This window comes from Lycorma delicatula, chromosome 1, assembly GCF_047948215.1.
Source record: "Lycorma delicatula isolate Av1 chromosome 1, ASM4794821v1, whole genome shotgun sequence".
Lineage (NCBI taxonomy): Eukaryota > Metazoa > Arthropoda > Insecta > Hemiptera > Fulgoridae > Lycorma > Lycorma delicatula.
The window spans coordinates 223,051,022-223,067,965 of NC_134455.1; the positions used below are offsets into that span (position 1 = coordinate 223,051,022).

The following is a 16,944-nucleotide window of genomic DNA, read 5'->3' on the forward strand; positions in this document are numbered from 1 at the left end:
TCAAGCACTAGGTGAGATGAAGAATTACAAAGTGGCAGGAGAAGATCAGACTTTGTAGAGATCAGGAAACATGGAGGAAAACCAGTAAAAATTGCCTTTCATCAACAGCTTGTCAACATCTGGATCAAAGAAGAACTACCAAAACACTGGACGACAGCACTCATCCTCCTGCTACACAAAAAAAAAGACCAAACAAACAGTCCTTAACAACTACAAGTGAATCTCACTCCTAGACACAACATACAAAATTCTTTCAAAATTCATCCCCAACAGGATTGGTTTACAACTCAAGAAAGAACTAGGAGAATACCAGGGAGGTTTTAGATCCTGGAGGAACTACTCAGATCATGAGTCTCAAGCTAATAATGGATCATGATTCTTAAGCTAATAGTGGATTACAACAGAAAAAGAAGAAGGGACTTGGTGATAATGTTTTTAGGCTTCAAGAAAGAATATGATTGCATCCACAGAGAATCTCTAATAAAAATTCTAAGACACCTTCAACTATATCTCAAATTAATATAGATGACATACCTGATCCTCACAAATACTAAGTCAAAAGTGAAATTCAGAACTCTTGAAACCATTTGAGATCAAAACAAGACTGTGCCAAGGTGATGGATTCTCATCACTACTGTTCAACTGCGCTCTGGAAATAGTAATGAGGAAGGGAATGGCTCAAAAAATGCCCCAAAAATAAAAATAATCCAAAAAATCAAAACAAACTGTCTTTGTTTTGCCCACAACTTGGCACTGTTAGCAAACTATATTGACAAAGTTAAAACACAGATATTAGAACTTCAAACATTGCAAATAAAATTGGCCTCAAAATATCATCCAAAAAAACAAAAATTATCTCCCAGAAACCAACTCAATTAAAAGAAGTAAACATAAATGGTAATAAAGTTAAAAATAGCAAACCAGTTTAAATTCTTCTGAGAAATAAAAATAAACAACCTAAATGAAAAAACCTCAATCTAAACCAGAACAAACAAACTAACTAATGCACAAAAATTAACCTGGTACACCTACAGTAAAAAATGTTTATAAATGCAAAAATAAGACACTACAACACAGTTATAAAACCAGAAGCCATTATCCAGAAACACTCTTCCACCTGAATGAACAAAGACCAGCAGACTCCTGAAGGAGAATTGGGAGAACCTGCATTAACAAAATGTACCAGAAAGAAAAGCAATGATGGATTGTGCCCAACAAAGTTGTGTACAAAGAGTTAGAATTCTTCACTGTTATCATGTTTAAGAGAAGACTAAGATTTTTTGGCACATTGTGAGGATGTAAGGTTCAAGACATCTGAAACAGCTGGTACTGTACAATCTCAACTAGAAAAATACCAAGACGGGATGCAGATGAATCAGAGAAATAAGAGAGGATTTTAAGGGAATTGGCCTTACACTAAAGACAAGATAAAATTAAATTAAAAAATCAAGGACAAAAACATTTACTTCACATTCACAAAAAAGAAACAAACAACATGAACATTTTCAACACCAGAAAGGGCATGGAGATCAGAACATATGGAAAAGTACTGGGAGAACTGCAAGGCCTGAACATTCCCTTTGAAGAGACTTGGATAATGGACTGACTAAAGTGTTCCTATGCAGTCATAAAAGATGAAAAAAAAAGCTATAAATTATAGTAAAACTATTATTTTTAGTTTTATGTAACAGTAAGTATATATAATTTTTACTGTGTAGGAAACATATTTTTACTAACTATTTAAAATCTCCATTAATGAAATTTTGAGTTACTTATAAACTTTTATTTCAATTTTATCAATTTGATCAGTAGATAATCAAACTTAAGACTGAAATAGAATAATCTAATTGTCTAAAATATATTAGTTTGGTTCTTGAGTTAGCAGAAAAAATTGACGACTTTAAATGCGCAGAAATCAATAAAAAACTTTTTTTATAAATTCCATTTTCAATCTTATTAAGAATTATATATATATATTTACATATTCTAAATTTATAAAATGTTATTTTAATGTTTTAATGAAACAAGCCAAAAACAAGATGACTCAAGTAATTTCATTTCTGTAAATTAAATTATCTGAGTTATTTGAGTTCACACAAGTAGAGTTTTATTATAATTGCATTATTTAATTGAAAATAATAAAAAATCAAATTGTTATTGTTTTATTGCAGTTGATAATTACAATCCTTCTGTTAATCATAACATTTATGGTAATGGAACTTTTAGTGGGAAAATCAAGTTCAGAAGCACAAGATTTTTTGATCATCATCATTACAGTAAAGACTCTGAAAAGTCTGATTACAAACAGTCCTGTCAAAAATTACTTCCAGGTAAATTTCTACTATTTATTTTTATTGATCACTGCTGCTTTTCAAATCTTTTTTTGTCTTTTGTCACATATTATCTTTTTTTTTATGCCATTGTTAAAAAAATTATTCTTCATATTTTTATTCCATTATTCCACTTTCTTGTTTTCTCTCTGCTCCACTTTCTCTTGAGTTAGCCATTTCGTAGGTGTACAACTACATTTTTTTTGTTGCCTCTTCACTCTCATATCACGTCTATTTAGTGGTTGTGATAGCTTGATTACATCTCTTATGCTTTATGTCTAACATATTAGTTTTATATTGTATATATATTTTTTTTATTAATAGAAAAGTCCTTTTTTGTTATATTATCCCACTATTGATTATTAAAATTTCAACCACCTTTTAATTTATCAAAATTAAGAGTATTTAAATCCAAATAAATAAAATCCTTACAAAAGGGAAAGGCAAACAAGGTTTTTTTTTGTTTTATTTCAACTATTTTTTCTAAGTACCTCGGAGATGAAGATATTTTGTTTAAGATTATCTAACTCCTGAAAAGAAAGATGAATACAAAAAGTAAAAGCATGATACAGAGTATATAGAAATGAATAAATGGAATAATGAAATCAATAAAAACTGCAAAGCAACAAATGAGGAAAAGTGATTAAAAGAAAAATATAGTAAATAAAATGCACTTTTTTAAATTCTAGCTTCATTATATTCGTTCATTATTCTCCTAAAAATCACTGTGTGTCTTACAAAGACAGACATTACTACTTATTACAAGAGAATTAAGATTTGAATAGTTGAAAAAAATGAAAAATGTATAATATTGGAATTGTTTATTCTGCAAATAGTGATCATAATTCTGAAAGTGCTATAACCTTGAGCTTATAACTTCAGTCAGTATCTAATTTACATATGTTTAGAGAAGAAAAAAACTTGGTTAGTCAAGATGTGTTGGCTAACCAGTTTAGTTGCAAAGAAGATGACGTTAATTGCTTTGATTTAAGAAATAAAAAAAAATTGCTTTGTTGCTATCTATAATCAAGCTTCTTAATCAAGACATAGACAATATCTTTCTTTTATTCCTAATAAAGTAATCTTTCTTCAGTTTTTACTTTTCTTTGCTGTGCACTATTATTGGATATTAAATTTTTTTTTAAAAATAAAGCTGTTCAATGTGCATAAAACCTTTATATGTAAATCTTTATATGCCATGTTTTATTATAACATATTGTATATTAAGTACATCAGAATTTCTTTTATTGCCCATGATTACTGATAAGTTCATTTTGTTTTTTTCACCTCTTCAATGATGAATTTAACATTAATTTACTTTATTATTTTTTACTTTTTTCTTTATATGATAATGTAATTTTTTTAAAATATATCTTCTTTTTTTTATAACTAGACCCACCAATTTTGTAAATTTTCAGCTAGAAATTGAGTCAGGAAATCTTGTCAGTGTAATACATTCAGGTTTCTAACTTATGATACAAAACAGATAATAAAATTATTCATCTTTATCCCTCAACTCAGAAATATAATAAAATACTTACAGTAGGATATGCTTATTAGAGAGTTAAAAAAAGTTACATGTGAGTGGCATAAAACTTAATCTATGGTTAGTCTTCCAGAGTAGACTTTTACCAGTGGTTGTAGTTGTTGGAAGGGGACTATTGTGCAACCTCATTATTTTTTTTTGTTCTTGGAAAAGTTTGGTACACCTTATTACTATCAGGAAAACTAGAATTTATCTATGTGAAGTAAACATAAATATCTATCTATGAGAAGTAGAAATAAATAGTCTACACACATTAATATGAGCAATTTACAAGACTGGAAAAGTACACTCAGATTAGTCTAGACTAAAGAAACTAGCAGATTAGTGTGAGAACTATAACTTTAACATCTCATGATTCTTCTGATATTAATATGTAGTACACTTTATAAAAGAAAAATGTAGAATGAGAGCTAGAAGGTGTACTAGGAAGGGTAATTCAGTTTCAGAAATAGCTAAGGTACACATGAAAGCAATTTTACGCTCAGATTAATTTTAAAAAGCAGGTCTACCTTGGTTTTTGTAGATATTGAAAAATTGATGATAATGTGAACTGGAATTACAGTTAACATTTTAAGAAAAATAGGATTGAAATATAGAAGCAGAAGAATTATTTATAATTTATAATAAAATCAAATAGCTACAAGAGAAGAAAATGATGAAACACAAGTTGCTCATTTGGACAGGAGGTGTTAGTTTCTTTGGAGTACAACAAGCATTATGGCTTAAGCACCTCAATGTATCGCTGCTCCTTTCCACTATAAATAAATATGAGGCCAAGTAAAAAATTATTTACACTTTTTGGTACACTGTGTGAAATTTGATCCTGATCGTGTCATTTGCCTTCCAGCTATTACAGTATAAATATGTGCACTATGCTAGCAGTTTGCACCAAGGAGAAACAACAAGCAGTTGTCTGATTTCTCTGGTTGGAGGGTGTGAAAGGGGCTGAAATTCTTCATAGACTTTTATCACAATATGGGGACAGGGGTTTATCATGTTAAAGAATTTTTTTATGGATCAAGAAGTTTTAAAAGTGGCTGGGTAAGTGTGATGCACAAAGAGAGAGCAGGACACCCATCTACCTCCACCAAGGACAATAAGATTCAGCTAGCTTGAGAAATGGTTCGGGCGAATAGGCAAGTTACCATAGATGAGGCAGCGTTTTCTTTGAACATCAGCATCAACAAGTTGAATTTTGAGGTTTTGGAACACCCTCCCTACAAGCTCTGACTTGCATCTCTGATTTTCATCAGTTTGGGCGTGATGCTTTGTGAGGTTATTGATTTTCTACAGACTTAGATGTGCATGAAGTGGTACAAAAGTGGCTTGGTGACCAACTGGTAAACCTTCTTCTTGAAAGGAATTCACAAACTTGTGGACTGCTTTGACCAAATGCATTGTCAAAGGAGGTGACTTTAAAAAAATTATGTACATGTTGAATACCTACCTTTGTGTAAATAAATTGTAGAATAAAAAGTGTAGATAATTTTTGACTCACCCTCATAAAATATTATTTTTCAATTCAACCTTTAATTAGAATGGCAGCCATTAACAAGATGTCTTAACAAGATGTTTTATCAGTATTAATTATGTTGTATCTTAACAAGATGTTTTATCAGTATTAATTATATTGTATTAATAACAATTACTAAGTCTACTTTTTTATAATATGTATTTATTTTTTTCAACATTGTTATCTACCTGTTTAAAAATCTGAAAATGAACATTATGTTTGTTTTTTCTTTTCACGTTCATATTTTATGTGTTAATGAGTACGGGTGATTTTAAAGTAATCTGCAGTCACTATTTTCAAAAATGTCAGTGATTTTAAAGTAATCTGCAGTCAGTATTTTCAGAAATTTCTAGTGTGAAAAATCACCGACCTCACCACAAATTTGAATTAGTTTCTGACACAGCTATCTACTCCTTAGGCTGTGCTTTTGTTTTACCGTATTTAGTTACTAGGGAAAAGTGTAAGGTCTAATTTAATAACAAAATACTTCAGAAAATGCTGATTTTAAAATTATTTGCTCATAATTATTTTAAAATTATGAGAAATAGAGTTTTGGTAATGGGATCAGCATATTAATCTAAGTTACTGAAAATTCTTGTTGAAATCGTAAAAGCTGGTTTAAAATTAATTTAAAATTATATTTTTTAAGGATGGTTTCACTAACAAATATTGCAAGAGTTATTGAATGGTGCAAGTAAAAAAGTTTGAAAATTGGCTAAAACATTTTTATCTTTTAAAATATTTTTCTCAAATAAATTAAATACTGTTCAAAGAACAATCATTTTTCAGATGTGTCAAAGATCAAGATATGTTGATCTTTTGACAAATTCTTCTTATACATAAAGAAGCAAAAATTCTCTTTTATGAATTGAAAAAGATTCATTATGGTACGAAAGGATTTTTGGTAATATAATAATTTATTTAAAAAAAAAAAAAAAAAAAAAAAACCTCATGGTTTAATTCTTATCTTAAGGTTTAGTTTGGTAAAATAATTACATATGTTTTATTTAAGTATTTATTTTGGTTCTTTAAAAACAAATTTATTATTATAGTATTGTTATTTATGATGTTAAGATTATTGTTGTTTAAGTTTACTTTTATATATTTTGAACCATTGCTTTTTTTTTATAAAAAATTATGATAATGTTAGGGGTAGCTTTATCTTATATTCATGTGGCTTTTAGTTATCAACTTTTAAGTTTACTTTTATTTATTTTAACTACTGTTTTTTATTTAAATTAGATAATGTTAGGGGTACCTTACCCTGTCGTCACAGCCCTTTGTGTAGTACATTCTTTGTACCCAATCAGCCATACTTGTTTCAGAATGATGCATAAATTTAGGAAAGGTGCCATTCTGATTAAGTCTCTTAGAAAGATTTATGGTTTTAATTACATCCCAACCCCATAGGGGAAGACACCCCTATGCCTGCCTTGTGACGTTTCTGGTCACTACAATCTACCTTTTTTCATCTTGCAGTAATAAGCCAGGCCTTGTTGAAATGCCACTGATGTAAATGCCTTGGTAGACATTTACATCAGGTAAACTTCGCTTTTGCCTTTGCTGCAGGCCTCATCCGGAATCTTGAATATCCTATGTCCTACATCGTTGCCTTCTGAACTAGCTAGCCGAGTTTGTGGAAGCACAAACCCCACACCTAGTTCTACATTTTATAGAGCGAGTTTGTGTGTAAATGTCTCATTAAATTCGAAGCAAATGAATAATAACATACCACCAAAAATGTTGTTCCCAACAACGAAATTTATTCCTAGTTCCCATAGTGAACTCAACTTCAGTTCAAACCCCTGACTTTGTTTCATTATGGACTCCGATCTGGTCTACCAGGGATAGAAGAACAGACCTCCTACTCCCATTCAGCTCCATCACAGAGATCCATGTGACATTTACTTTCACTTGGTTTGGTTTTAATTACATCCCAACCTTGTAGGGGAAGACACCCACCTAGTGACGTTCCGGTCGCCATACCAACCCCCTGTTCCTAGCCCTGTTGGGCTTTAATGGGGTTCATCTATCGCCCTCTTACTTTTTACATCTTATAGTAATAAGCCTGGCCTTGTTGGGATGCTACCTACGTAAATGCCTCAGTAGACATTTGTATCGATGATTTATTAACTCAGCTTTTGCCTTCACTGTAGGCCTCATCTGGGGTTTTAATTACAGTAAAGTTCTGCAATTACAGGTCAACAATAAGGGCAGTCATTTTTCTTAATTTAGGTAATTTACTTCACAGCCAGCCTCTTTACATTACGTTTGGTTATGCTATTAGATTTGAGCCTATTTTATCAGTAACGATGTAAAGCAGTAGATGTTGTGAAGGCAACCAACCAAGTCTACAAAACAACAGTCTAAGTTCTCCATATTTTTTATCTTCAAACTTTAAGGTTTCATTCTTCATTCCAGCTTGAAGTGTAATTTCTTTTAAAACTCCTCAGATGACATACTTTGATTAGGGATGCTGCACTTTGTGGCAGCCATCACTGCTCCAGTAATCTTTGATGCTGTGAACGAGCATATGACCAAGGAATTTTTTCTTTTTAGTTGATAATTTCATCACATAAGCTTGAAGCTTGTGCACAGAAGTATGAAAATGAAATTTTTTAGTGTATGAAAGATGCCTGACTGAGACTTGAATGTGGAACCTCCGAATGAAAGGCCCGAGATTCTACTACTTCACATGCAGATTTTTTTTATCTTTTATTAGATTTTTTATATCACAGAGATTTTATTATCCTTTTCATGATAATAGTTGCATGTTTCTCATCTAATAGTTGCATATAATACTGAAGATTAGGTCTTCTTCAGGGGGGTCCATTGGTGGTCAGGGAATAACTTGGTAATGTATTTTGTAATGCCATGGTAGTAAATTAATGCATCAAAGTTGTTACTTTACCATTTTTATAGGTTTGACTACCTTTCAAATATGGTAAACAGAAACGCAAACCAAGTTTTTTTTTGTTTTCACCTGGCTAGAAAGGTTTTTGAACTTTAGTATCATGTATTAATACATGATACTAAAGTTCACAAACTTGTCAGTAACCAAGTTTGTGTTCATTTTCATCAGACATGTGGTTTTCCACTATGTTTGTTGAATATTATGATTTTAAGATGCAATCCAAAGCTGCTGTGAAGTTTAAATTGAGGAGATCCTGCCATTCTAAAGCAGGTAATATGCACAGACTTGTGTCAATAAGTAAACCAACCATTTAAAAAGCTTATAAAAATTGATGGGACCTAGTTTGGGTATATGAAACAGTACTGTTCTGGAGTAGTTTGCAATGCTATATTTTTATGCTCAATCCAGTCCAGATCTTGTGTCCAGACAATGATAACGCCAAAACCAAAAAAAAGCCTACATCAGTGAAGCTTGGAAGAGTTCCTTGGTGGAGTTGGTCATCATCTAATTGCACCTCTTCATTTTCTTATGTTAAAATGCTAGAAAGGAACTCAGATTTACCTTTGTTGACACTTTTAATGGGCTTTTTTTCAAGACTGTTGCATTATTTTTGGTATATCTCTACTGTCATATTATGAAGTATGATAATACATGGTATGGTATTATTGTCAAACCTATACCCCCTAAAAGCATCTGCTGTTATGAAAATAAAAATAGTAATAAATAAAAGGATATATCCTCTAAGATTCAGTTTTTAAATTTGCTTCTGGTAGCAAGGAAAATTGTTATTAGTTTACGTCTTTTATTTATTTAATTTTTTTATATTTTTAAATTGTAATTTTATGTTTCTGAAATATGTAATTTGTATTTTAATAATTTATGAATCCTCCTCATAAGAAAATATAATATACAAGTAGAATGTTTACCTAAAAAAGTGGACCTGTCAGACTAATTTAACCAGTTTATTTACAAAAAATCTGTTGCTAGGTTTCAGCATGCAGAAGGGGTAAAAAAAATGGGTTTGGTTTTTTTGGTTTTTCTCACCATATAAGTTTGAAGCTTATACGTCGGATTTGGAAATTGAATTTTGTAGCATATGAGAATTGCCATACCTAACCGGAATTCAAACCTGGGATCTCTGGGTGAAAGGTAGAGATGTTATCTTACCACTTTGCCATGGCCACCTTGAAATTATACATCATTGCTTGATTTTGTAAGATGTGAAGAGATTTAATAAAATAATGTTGATTTTCGATATTGTAAGTAACTTTTTTTCTATTTAGCCTCTGGAACCATTGTAAGGTATTACTTCAGAGGATGACATGTGTGAATGAAGTATAATCTTGTACAATCTCAGATCTAACATTCCTGACATATTGTAGGTCTGCTATTTTTATTTACATACATTAAAGATGAAATCATCCATGAAAATATTAGATCTAAAATTACCTCCAAAACAGTTCTTAAATCAATAACAGTACCCATTTCTGTTAGCATGTTAAGCTATTCACAGGAGAACAAAACCTCCAATAAAATATGGGTCAAAACTATCTAGGATTTCAGTATTTTCTTGTGGAATGAGCTAAACCGAAAGGAATATTTTGGTGTTGGTTGAATTCTTCACTGAAAGGAGGTCTCCAGCTGTCAGCTCAATCTCATACCTGACCTTTGTTATTAACATGACCTGTCAGGTACATTTGCTATGCAAAATTAGTGCCCTCATTTCATTTTTTTTATTGTCTTATCAGTTCTAATTTTTGAATGTAACTTAATTGTAAAAATGTAGTTACCATAAAAGATAACTTAAGCAAAAACTCAAATAACTAGGATTAACAAAAGATCTGCTGTGTGAAAGTAACATGCAATTTATCATACTTACAGTTTTAGTTATAGTTACAGTTTTAGAAAATTATGTGAGCGTACACACACACAAACATAAATAAATAAATCATTGCAAAGTGGAACAAATATTCAATGCTGAAATAGCAGTTCACATTGAATTTGATGATTGATACTCTTTATAGTATAACTGTTAATTTTATTCTTGTTAATGAGAAAATGAAAATGAATTGTTATTAAGATTCTGTCTGATACTTTTCAAACAGGGTTATGGTGTTAAGTTTGTAGTAGTTTTTTAAATTGCCTAAATGTGTATATTTTTTTGTAAAGGTAAATGTAAATTTTAAGGTATATGACGGTAGATCAATAAGTACCCGTGTTAGGAATGAAAATCCAATTTTTTCAGAAAATTTTGTTTATTTTTCATCGCAGTATAAGGAGGATACACTTTTTCCAACGTTGCTGCCATTTTTTAAACCCTCTAAAAAATACGATTTGTCAAATTTCAAAACAGGCTTTTGTCTCGACGATGACCATTTCGTTTAAGCAAAATTTTTTTCCGGCGAGCCACGTTTTCATGTTGGGGAATAGAAGGAAATTGCAGCGAGCCAGGTCGGGCGAGTATAGTGGATGTAGCAGCAATTCGTAGTGAAATTTATGCAATTTGGCCTCGACGATTCCGGATCCGGATGAGTGGGCTGGTCGTTGTCGTGATGAAACAGCACTTGTTTATTTGCCAAGTAGGGCCGTATCTGTTTCAATTTCTTGTTGAATCATTTAGGATGTCTTCCGCTTCGCTATGTCCGAGTTAACTACTATCAACAAGAACCTATACAACCAGCCTCTCCATCCATCTTGTGAAGTCCAATTCCTTTCTTTTCAGGATGACCATAGCTAAATTCTCAATCTTCTACCATTCGTCTATACCCTTTAGCATATAGACTACCGTCTCTTCAGGCGTCAGCCAATCCAATTCTCCATTCTCTCCTTTTCTTGATCCCATCGCGGGCATTCATAAAAAGTATGCTGCGCCGTATCCCGTTCGCCGCAGTAAACGCAATGTGGAAATTACCTTCGTCTAAGCTTATACAAATATGCACCAAACTCCCGTGGGTGGAGAGAAGCTGGGAGATGTGATAACCAACATCACCGTGACCTCTCCCCTGCCACGGCGGCAACTGAGAAATCATCTTCCTAGTCCATGCCCCTTTTCTTGCTTCATTCCACTCCCCCTGCCACTCTAGCAGAAGGAGCTTCGCCGCATCCGTTTTTGTCATCCCTTCATATATTCTTTTATTTTGTAGGGCTTTCATTCTGATGGGCGATTCACCACCAGTACCCCAGCAGCTTCTGTCGACAATGTTCTGTAACACGAAGTAATTTTAATACTTGCTCTCCATTGTAACGCTGTCAGCTTCTTCTTAACATCGAATGCTGAGTACCAAGCGGGCACGGCATACAGAATCACCGTCGATGCAGCTGCCAGTAACAACCTACTTTTAACCGCCCTGGGCCCCCACATGGCTCCCATTAATCGTTCTAGTGAACCATTGATCCGTTCCACTTTAGCCGTAACCTCTCCAAGATGTTTATTGTATCGACCTGATTGCGAGAACCAGACTCCTAAATATTTTATGTATTTACTCAAGGCCACACAACAGTCATCAACAATAATCCTAATTTTGTAATTTTTGTAATGTTTGTAATTTTTAGCTTACCAACAACGGACACGTCTGGATCTTTAACGGTGCCAATTTTAAACCTCGCTTTTCAGCCATGTACTTATCCTCTTGACTGCGACCGTCGCCTTAAATTCGACTTCATCCTCTCTGTGTCCTGCCATCAGTAACGCTAAATTACACCAGCAACGCTGCTGGTGTGTGCCAGCAGCGACACACTCTCTGGGTACCACAACCTGAGGACCCCGTCGAATGCGAGGTTCCAGAAGGGACTCAGGGCTGAACCCTGAGAAACCCCTCCCTTCATTTTAAAACAGATCTCTCCTTCCTCCGTCTCGCATAGCAGCTCTCTGTCTACAAGGTAATCTCTAATTACCGATCTCAGATATTCACTTATCCTCCTTCTCTCTAATTTGTCGAAGGTAACTGATCACTGAATGCTGTTAAAAGCATTGCGGACATTCAGGAGAACCATCAGGGGAAACCTTCTAGTCCTTCAGATGCCCTCCCTGCAATCCTCTATCCATTTTCCCGCTGTTCTAAGAGGATCCACAGTGGATTTTCCTCTCCTAAAACCATATTGTGCATGAGCTAAGCCCCCTGACTCTTCAACTTCTAACCAAAATCTCTCCGTATTCATTCTTTCATAAATTTTGTCCAGTAATGGTAATAGCCATATTAGGCGGTTAGACGCAGTTTGACCCTCCGCTGCTCTTTTTGGAATCAAAGTAAGCCTACCCACCTTCCATGACCTTGGAAAAGATCTCTCCTCTAAGACTATTCAAAACGTCAAGAAACATCTAAGGGTGTTTCTGAGTTAAACCTTTTATCAAAGCACCTGAGACCCTATCCGAGCCTGGGCTTTTTCTTACAATTATTCTTGCGACCGCCCATCTAAATTCGTCCAAACTGAATCTTCTGCCTTCTCTTGCAGAATCAATAAACGTACCGTTTCCGCTATTTGAAACAGGTCACGAATCGTCTTCATCGCCTGATCTTTGATTAATAACGGGAGGGAAGCACCAAATCTCTTCATCAAAATCCTGTACGCTCTTCCCCAGGGTCCTTCATTCAAGCTCACCACCGACTGTTTCCAGCTCTCCTTTTTTGCTGTCTTTATAGCCGCACACAGCGTGTCTCGAGCTTCTCTGTAAATCCCTTCCGCTTGTTCCGCTTCAATCAAACTGCGTCTTCGCGCCCTTTCAATTTTTCTTCTAGGCTTTTTAGCTACTACTCGCAACGCAGTAATATCATTGCTCCACCAATGTACCTTACGTTTACATCTGTTCTGCACTGGTCTCAGACTATCACTTACATTAGTTGAAACCTTCAAAAAGTAGTTCGGATTTAAATCTTGCTGTGCTTCAACCTTAAAAGTTACCTTCTTCGAAAAAATTGCAGTCTGCAAATTTGAAGGCTTCCAGTTTTGTCTCCCAATCGACGTCCTTCGCCTCCCATATCTAGCTCAAACCTGATCGCTAGATGATCGCCGGTGAATTTGTCGTCCAGCACCTCCCAATTAATCATCCCGTGTGGAATCCTCCTAGAAACAAACGTAACATCGATCACTGAGTCTGATTCCCTTCTTATAAATGTTCTCACCTCTGGAATTTTCAGCGGCTCCAAATCCAGTGCGTTGGTCAACGCTGCCAGCTTATAACCTCGACGGTTTGACTTCGCACCCCCCAGCTCAACAAATTCCACATTGAAGTCGCCGATTTGCCACCCGATTTTTATACGCTCTTTGTTGTAAAGAACCCTAGCGCTGCTTGCTGGCACTCATTTCGTGGCCTTTTGGGTTTCCCGATAAGCCGGCCTGATTGACGATACCCGTATGAGCATTTCCGTTCCGGTTTCCTTCATGATCGCCTCTTGCACCTCTACTGTTTTGATATCTGGATCCAATCCACCGAGGTGAAATGCGACCATACGTGAGGTCCTCACACGCTCACCTATCATGGCGTCCTCCACCTTCGTCATCAATCGGTTGACCACATCCTCCTTCTTTTTGTCTGTATTCTTCACTCTAATCTTCATTGTTTCCGCGCGTCCCTTTTTCACGGAAACAATATCCTCGGCAAAGTCCTCGCCGATCCCTGTTTTAACTTGACGTAAGAGTTCAGCATAACTCACACCCTGTTTTACTACCGTAAGTACTTTTGTAGGAGGTCCTTGTACTGTTCTCTTCTGTGGGTCAAAATCAGCAAATACATGAGCCATTTATCGTCCAACATATTCTCCCGCCTACCCAAAATTCTAGGGCCTTAATAAACTTACTTCCTGCCTCATCGTTCTGGGTGAGAAAGTTTACCCTTCCGGGCCCCGCTTTCTTTATTTTTGTTAACGTCTGCAGCGTCAATCGTGTCATATCGGTGTCCGCCTCCTCCACCACTGGTACAAATCCTGTCGCTCTATCTGAATCCATATCTTTAGGATAGAATATTTCCGTATTCCTAAGATCCCGGAATAATGTACCACGTGGAATTGACGTGTCAGTTTCCAATCGTTTAGCAATACCGGGCGCTAATTTTCTAATGTGCTCCTTATAGGGACTGTTTTTCCATTGCCCTTTCGTGATCTTAAAGGTTGATTCTTTGATTTCCTTTTTTGAGTTTACATTCTATATTATCAGTTTTATCAGTCTATGAACCTCCTCAAGGAGATGGTCCATATCTGACCCTTCCGTCACATCGCCCTCACTACTCATTTCTGCAGCTTCACTTTTCCGCTTCTGAGAGAGCCCTCCTGACCCTTCTAACCTTACCACAGGATCCATTCCTTCACTCTCCATCCTCTCCTGTTCAACAGTCGGAAGACTATCTCGACGCCACTGCGTCCCGTTACCCAACGGGCGAATGGGAGAACAGACAAGAGTCTGTTTAGGTTTAAACGACTGTTCAGCCATTTCTTTTGTTCCAAAAACTATTTTGAGTAAAAAATCCTCGAAATTCACACTCAGCACTCAAAACTGAGTTCAGCGAGCACCCACATGACCTATTAGGGGGAGGGGTACCACAAAATGGAGGTCCAGGGGTCCGAAAATGTATCTTTCCAAATATCTAATAAAAAATATTTTGGGTGGGGAGGGGGATCCAAAAAAATGGGGGGCGATGATTCTCCCAGAACCAAGAGGATTTGGCATGGTGAGGAAGGGTTGGGCAGGAATAAATTGGGAAAGATTTCCCCTTATAAAACACCTCTAGCACTTAGAAAAATAAAGTCTCTTTTGCACACCTGAAGCCACATGGAAATTTTCCAAGTCTATGTTGTAAACAACATACATCACTAACTCCCAAAAATCACTAACATAAACTCTCAAAACCAAGGTCCAAATCCCATAAGAATTCACAAATGCCAATGTTCACAAACCACCTTCAATGAGCAATCTTTATATTTAAATAAAAGATCCTAAAAAACTGCACTGTTTATATATTTCACAATACCCATTTCTTATAGAAAAAAACTGTATCACAAATAAAATGTAAGTCCATTATCCAAATCTCATAAAAAATTACACAAGTGTCAATTAGTACTCCGCCATTGTATTCCAATAATCCAAATCAATAGAAAAACCCAGAAAACCAATATAAAAAGCACAATACACAGAGCAACAAAAACCACGTCCATCAGTACCAACTCTCCAACTCAACTTTGCTGGGTGACCTGGGTCCTCCTCATCAAAAACAGATGTATGGCCATGCTTAAATTTGTTAAATCAATATCTCACAGTTGTTATAGACGGTAAAGAGTCTTTATAGACAGAATCCAACTTCACTTTCATTTCTTTGCAGGTTTTTCAATCCAAAAATAAAAAGCAAATTATTGATCGATATTGTTCTTTTCCATTGTATCGAAAAACACCAAATAACTTGTTTAAATATAAATGGCTGTCAAATAAAAACTAACCTATGAATCAGTCTGAAATTTTGTATGGCGTATTTTATAGATGGGGTAATATACTGTAGTAATGCCAATTTTCCTCAGCAACACCTGTCTTTAAACACAGGTACTTATCAATCCACCCTTGTATGTTTATATATGTATGTATGTGTGTGTGTGTGTGTGTGTGTGTGTGTGTGTGTATATATATATATATATATTTATACATGTATATATAATTTTGTTCAGGACTAACTGTCACTTGTAATGAAGCTGCAATGTGGGTGCGACCAAACTTACCAAAATCATCTGAATGGCCTAGTAAATTAGGTGCGAAAAGTACTAGGACATTTATAGCTCGTCATTTTTCAAATACACTGAAGTTGCAAGACATGGAAACTAGATTGAATGCTGATGAAGAATTAAAATTAGATGCAGAACACCAGTCTACTTTATAAATTGCTGTTTTCTTTATTCTTATTGACTCATTTAGTTTACATAAAGTAACAGTTTGACAGAAGCCAATTACCGATTATAAATTTTTCTTTCAATTTGTCAATTTTAAGTCAATTTTTTCCTTTCTGAATTAAGTGTTATCAATTTTTCACATTATTGCCAACTTATTGAATATTTGCTCACATATTTTGTTTATATGTTTATTAAAAAGTTGGTTAGAAAAAATGTCATGTTTTCTATTTCTTTACTTATTTCCATTTATCCATAAAGTGTATATTGGAGTTTAACAGCAGTATAGTTTATATTAGATATTGATGTAGTTAACTAACTTATAACTGGAAAGTTCACATCTGGATTAGAGGTTTAAATTTACCATAACTGAACTGATGGCTGCACAAACAATACAAGTCATATTTTTAAAAAAACAATTTTTTTAAAACTACATACTACAAATAATAGGTTATGCAAAATTATTGATTTAATTTTTTTTTTTTGTTCAAGTATAAAACCATTGCAATTTTTGATTTGGAACAGAGAAATTTCAAAACTTATTTTTTTGACTTGACAAAATAAATAATTGTTCATTTAACAAAAAATTAACAAGAGCTATATCATCATAAAATGTTTTTAAAATTCAAACTTTGAAATTAAAATAAAGGTTTGATTAAATAATAAAATAAAAATATAAAACATTACCTACAGGTTTATTTTGCACATACCAAACATTGCTTAACAAACAGTTGTCAAAAATGTGTTTTGTATTGTTTGATCAATGTTTGCCAAACTAC

The 16,944-nt window shown here is 34.2% G+C and overlaps 1 protein-coding gene across 7 annotated transcripts in view; it reads left to right on the plus strand.

Moving 5' to 3' along the window:
* LOC142329030 (tubulin polyglutamylase TTLL13-like) overlaps window positions 1-16,364 on the plus strand; it is a 182,900-nt gene extending 166,536 nt beyond the window's left edge. For 6 of the 7 annotated variants that reach the window (XM_075373302.1, XM_075373294.1, XM_075373286.1 and 3 more), the window contains 2 exons: window positions 2,172-2,330; window positions 15,950-16,364. In XM_075373302.1, the coding sequence (XP_075229417.1) occupies window positions 2,172-2,330; window positions 15,950-16,158 (368 nt within the window). In that variant the 3' untranslated portion in view covers window positions 16,159-16,364. The remainder of the gene's footprint in view (window positions 1-2,171; window positions 2,331-15,949) is intronic. The other variant, XM_075373340.1, reaches the window with a different exon arrangement.
* The last annotated feature ends 580 nt before the right edge of the window (window positions 16,365-16,944 follow it).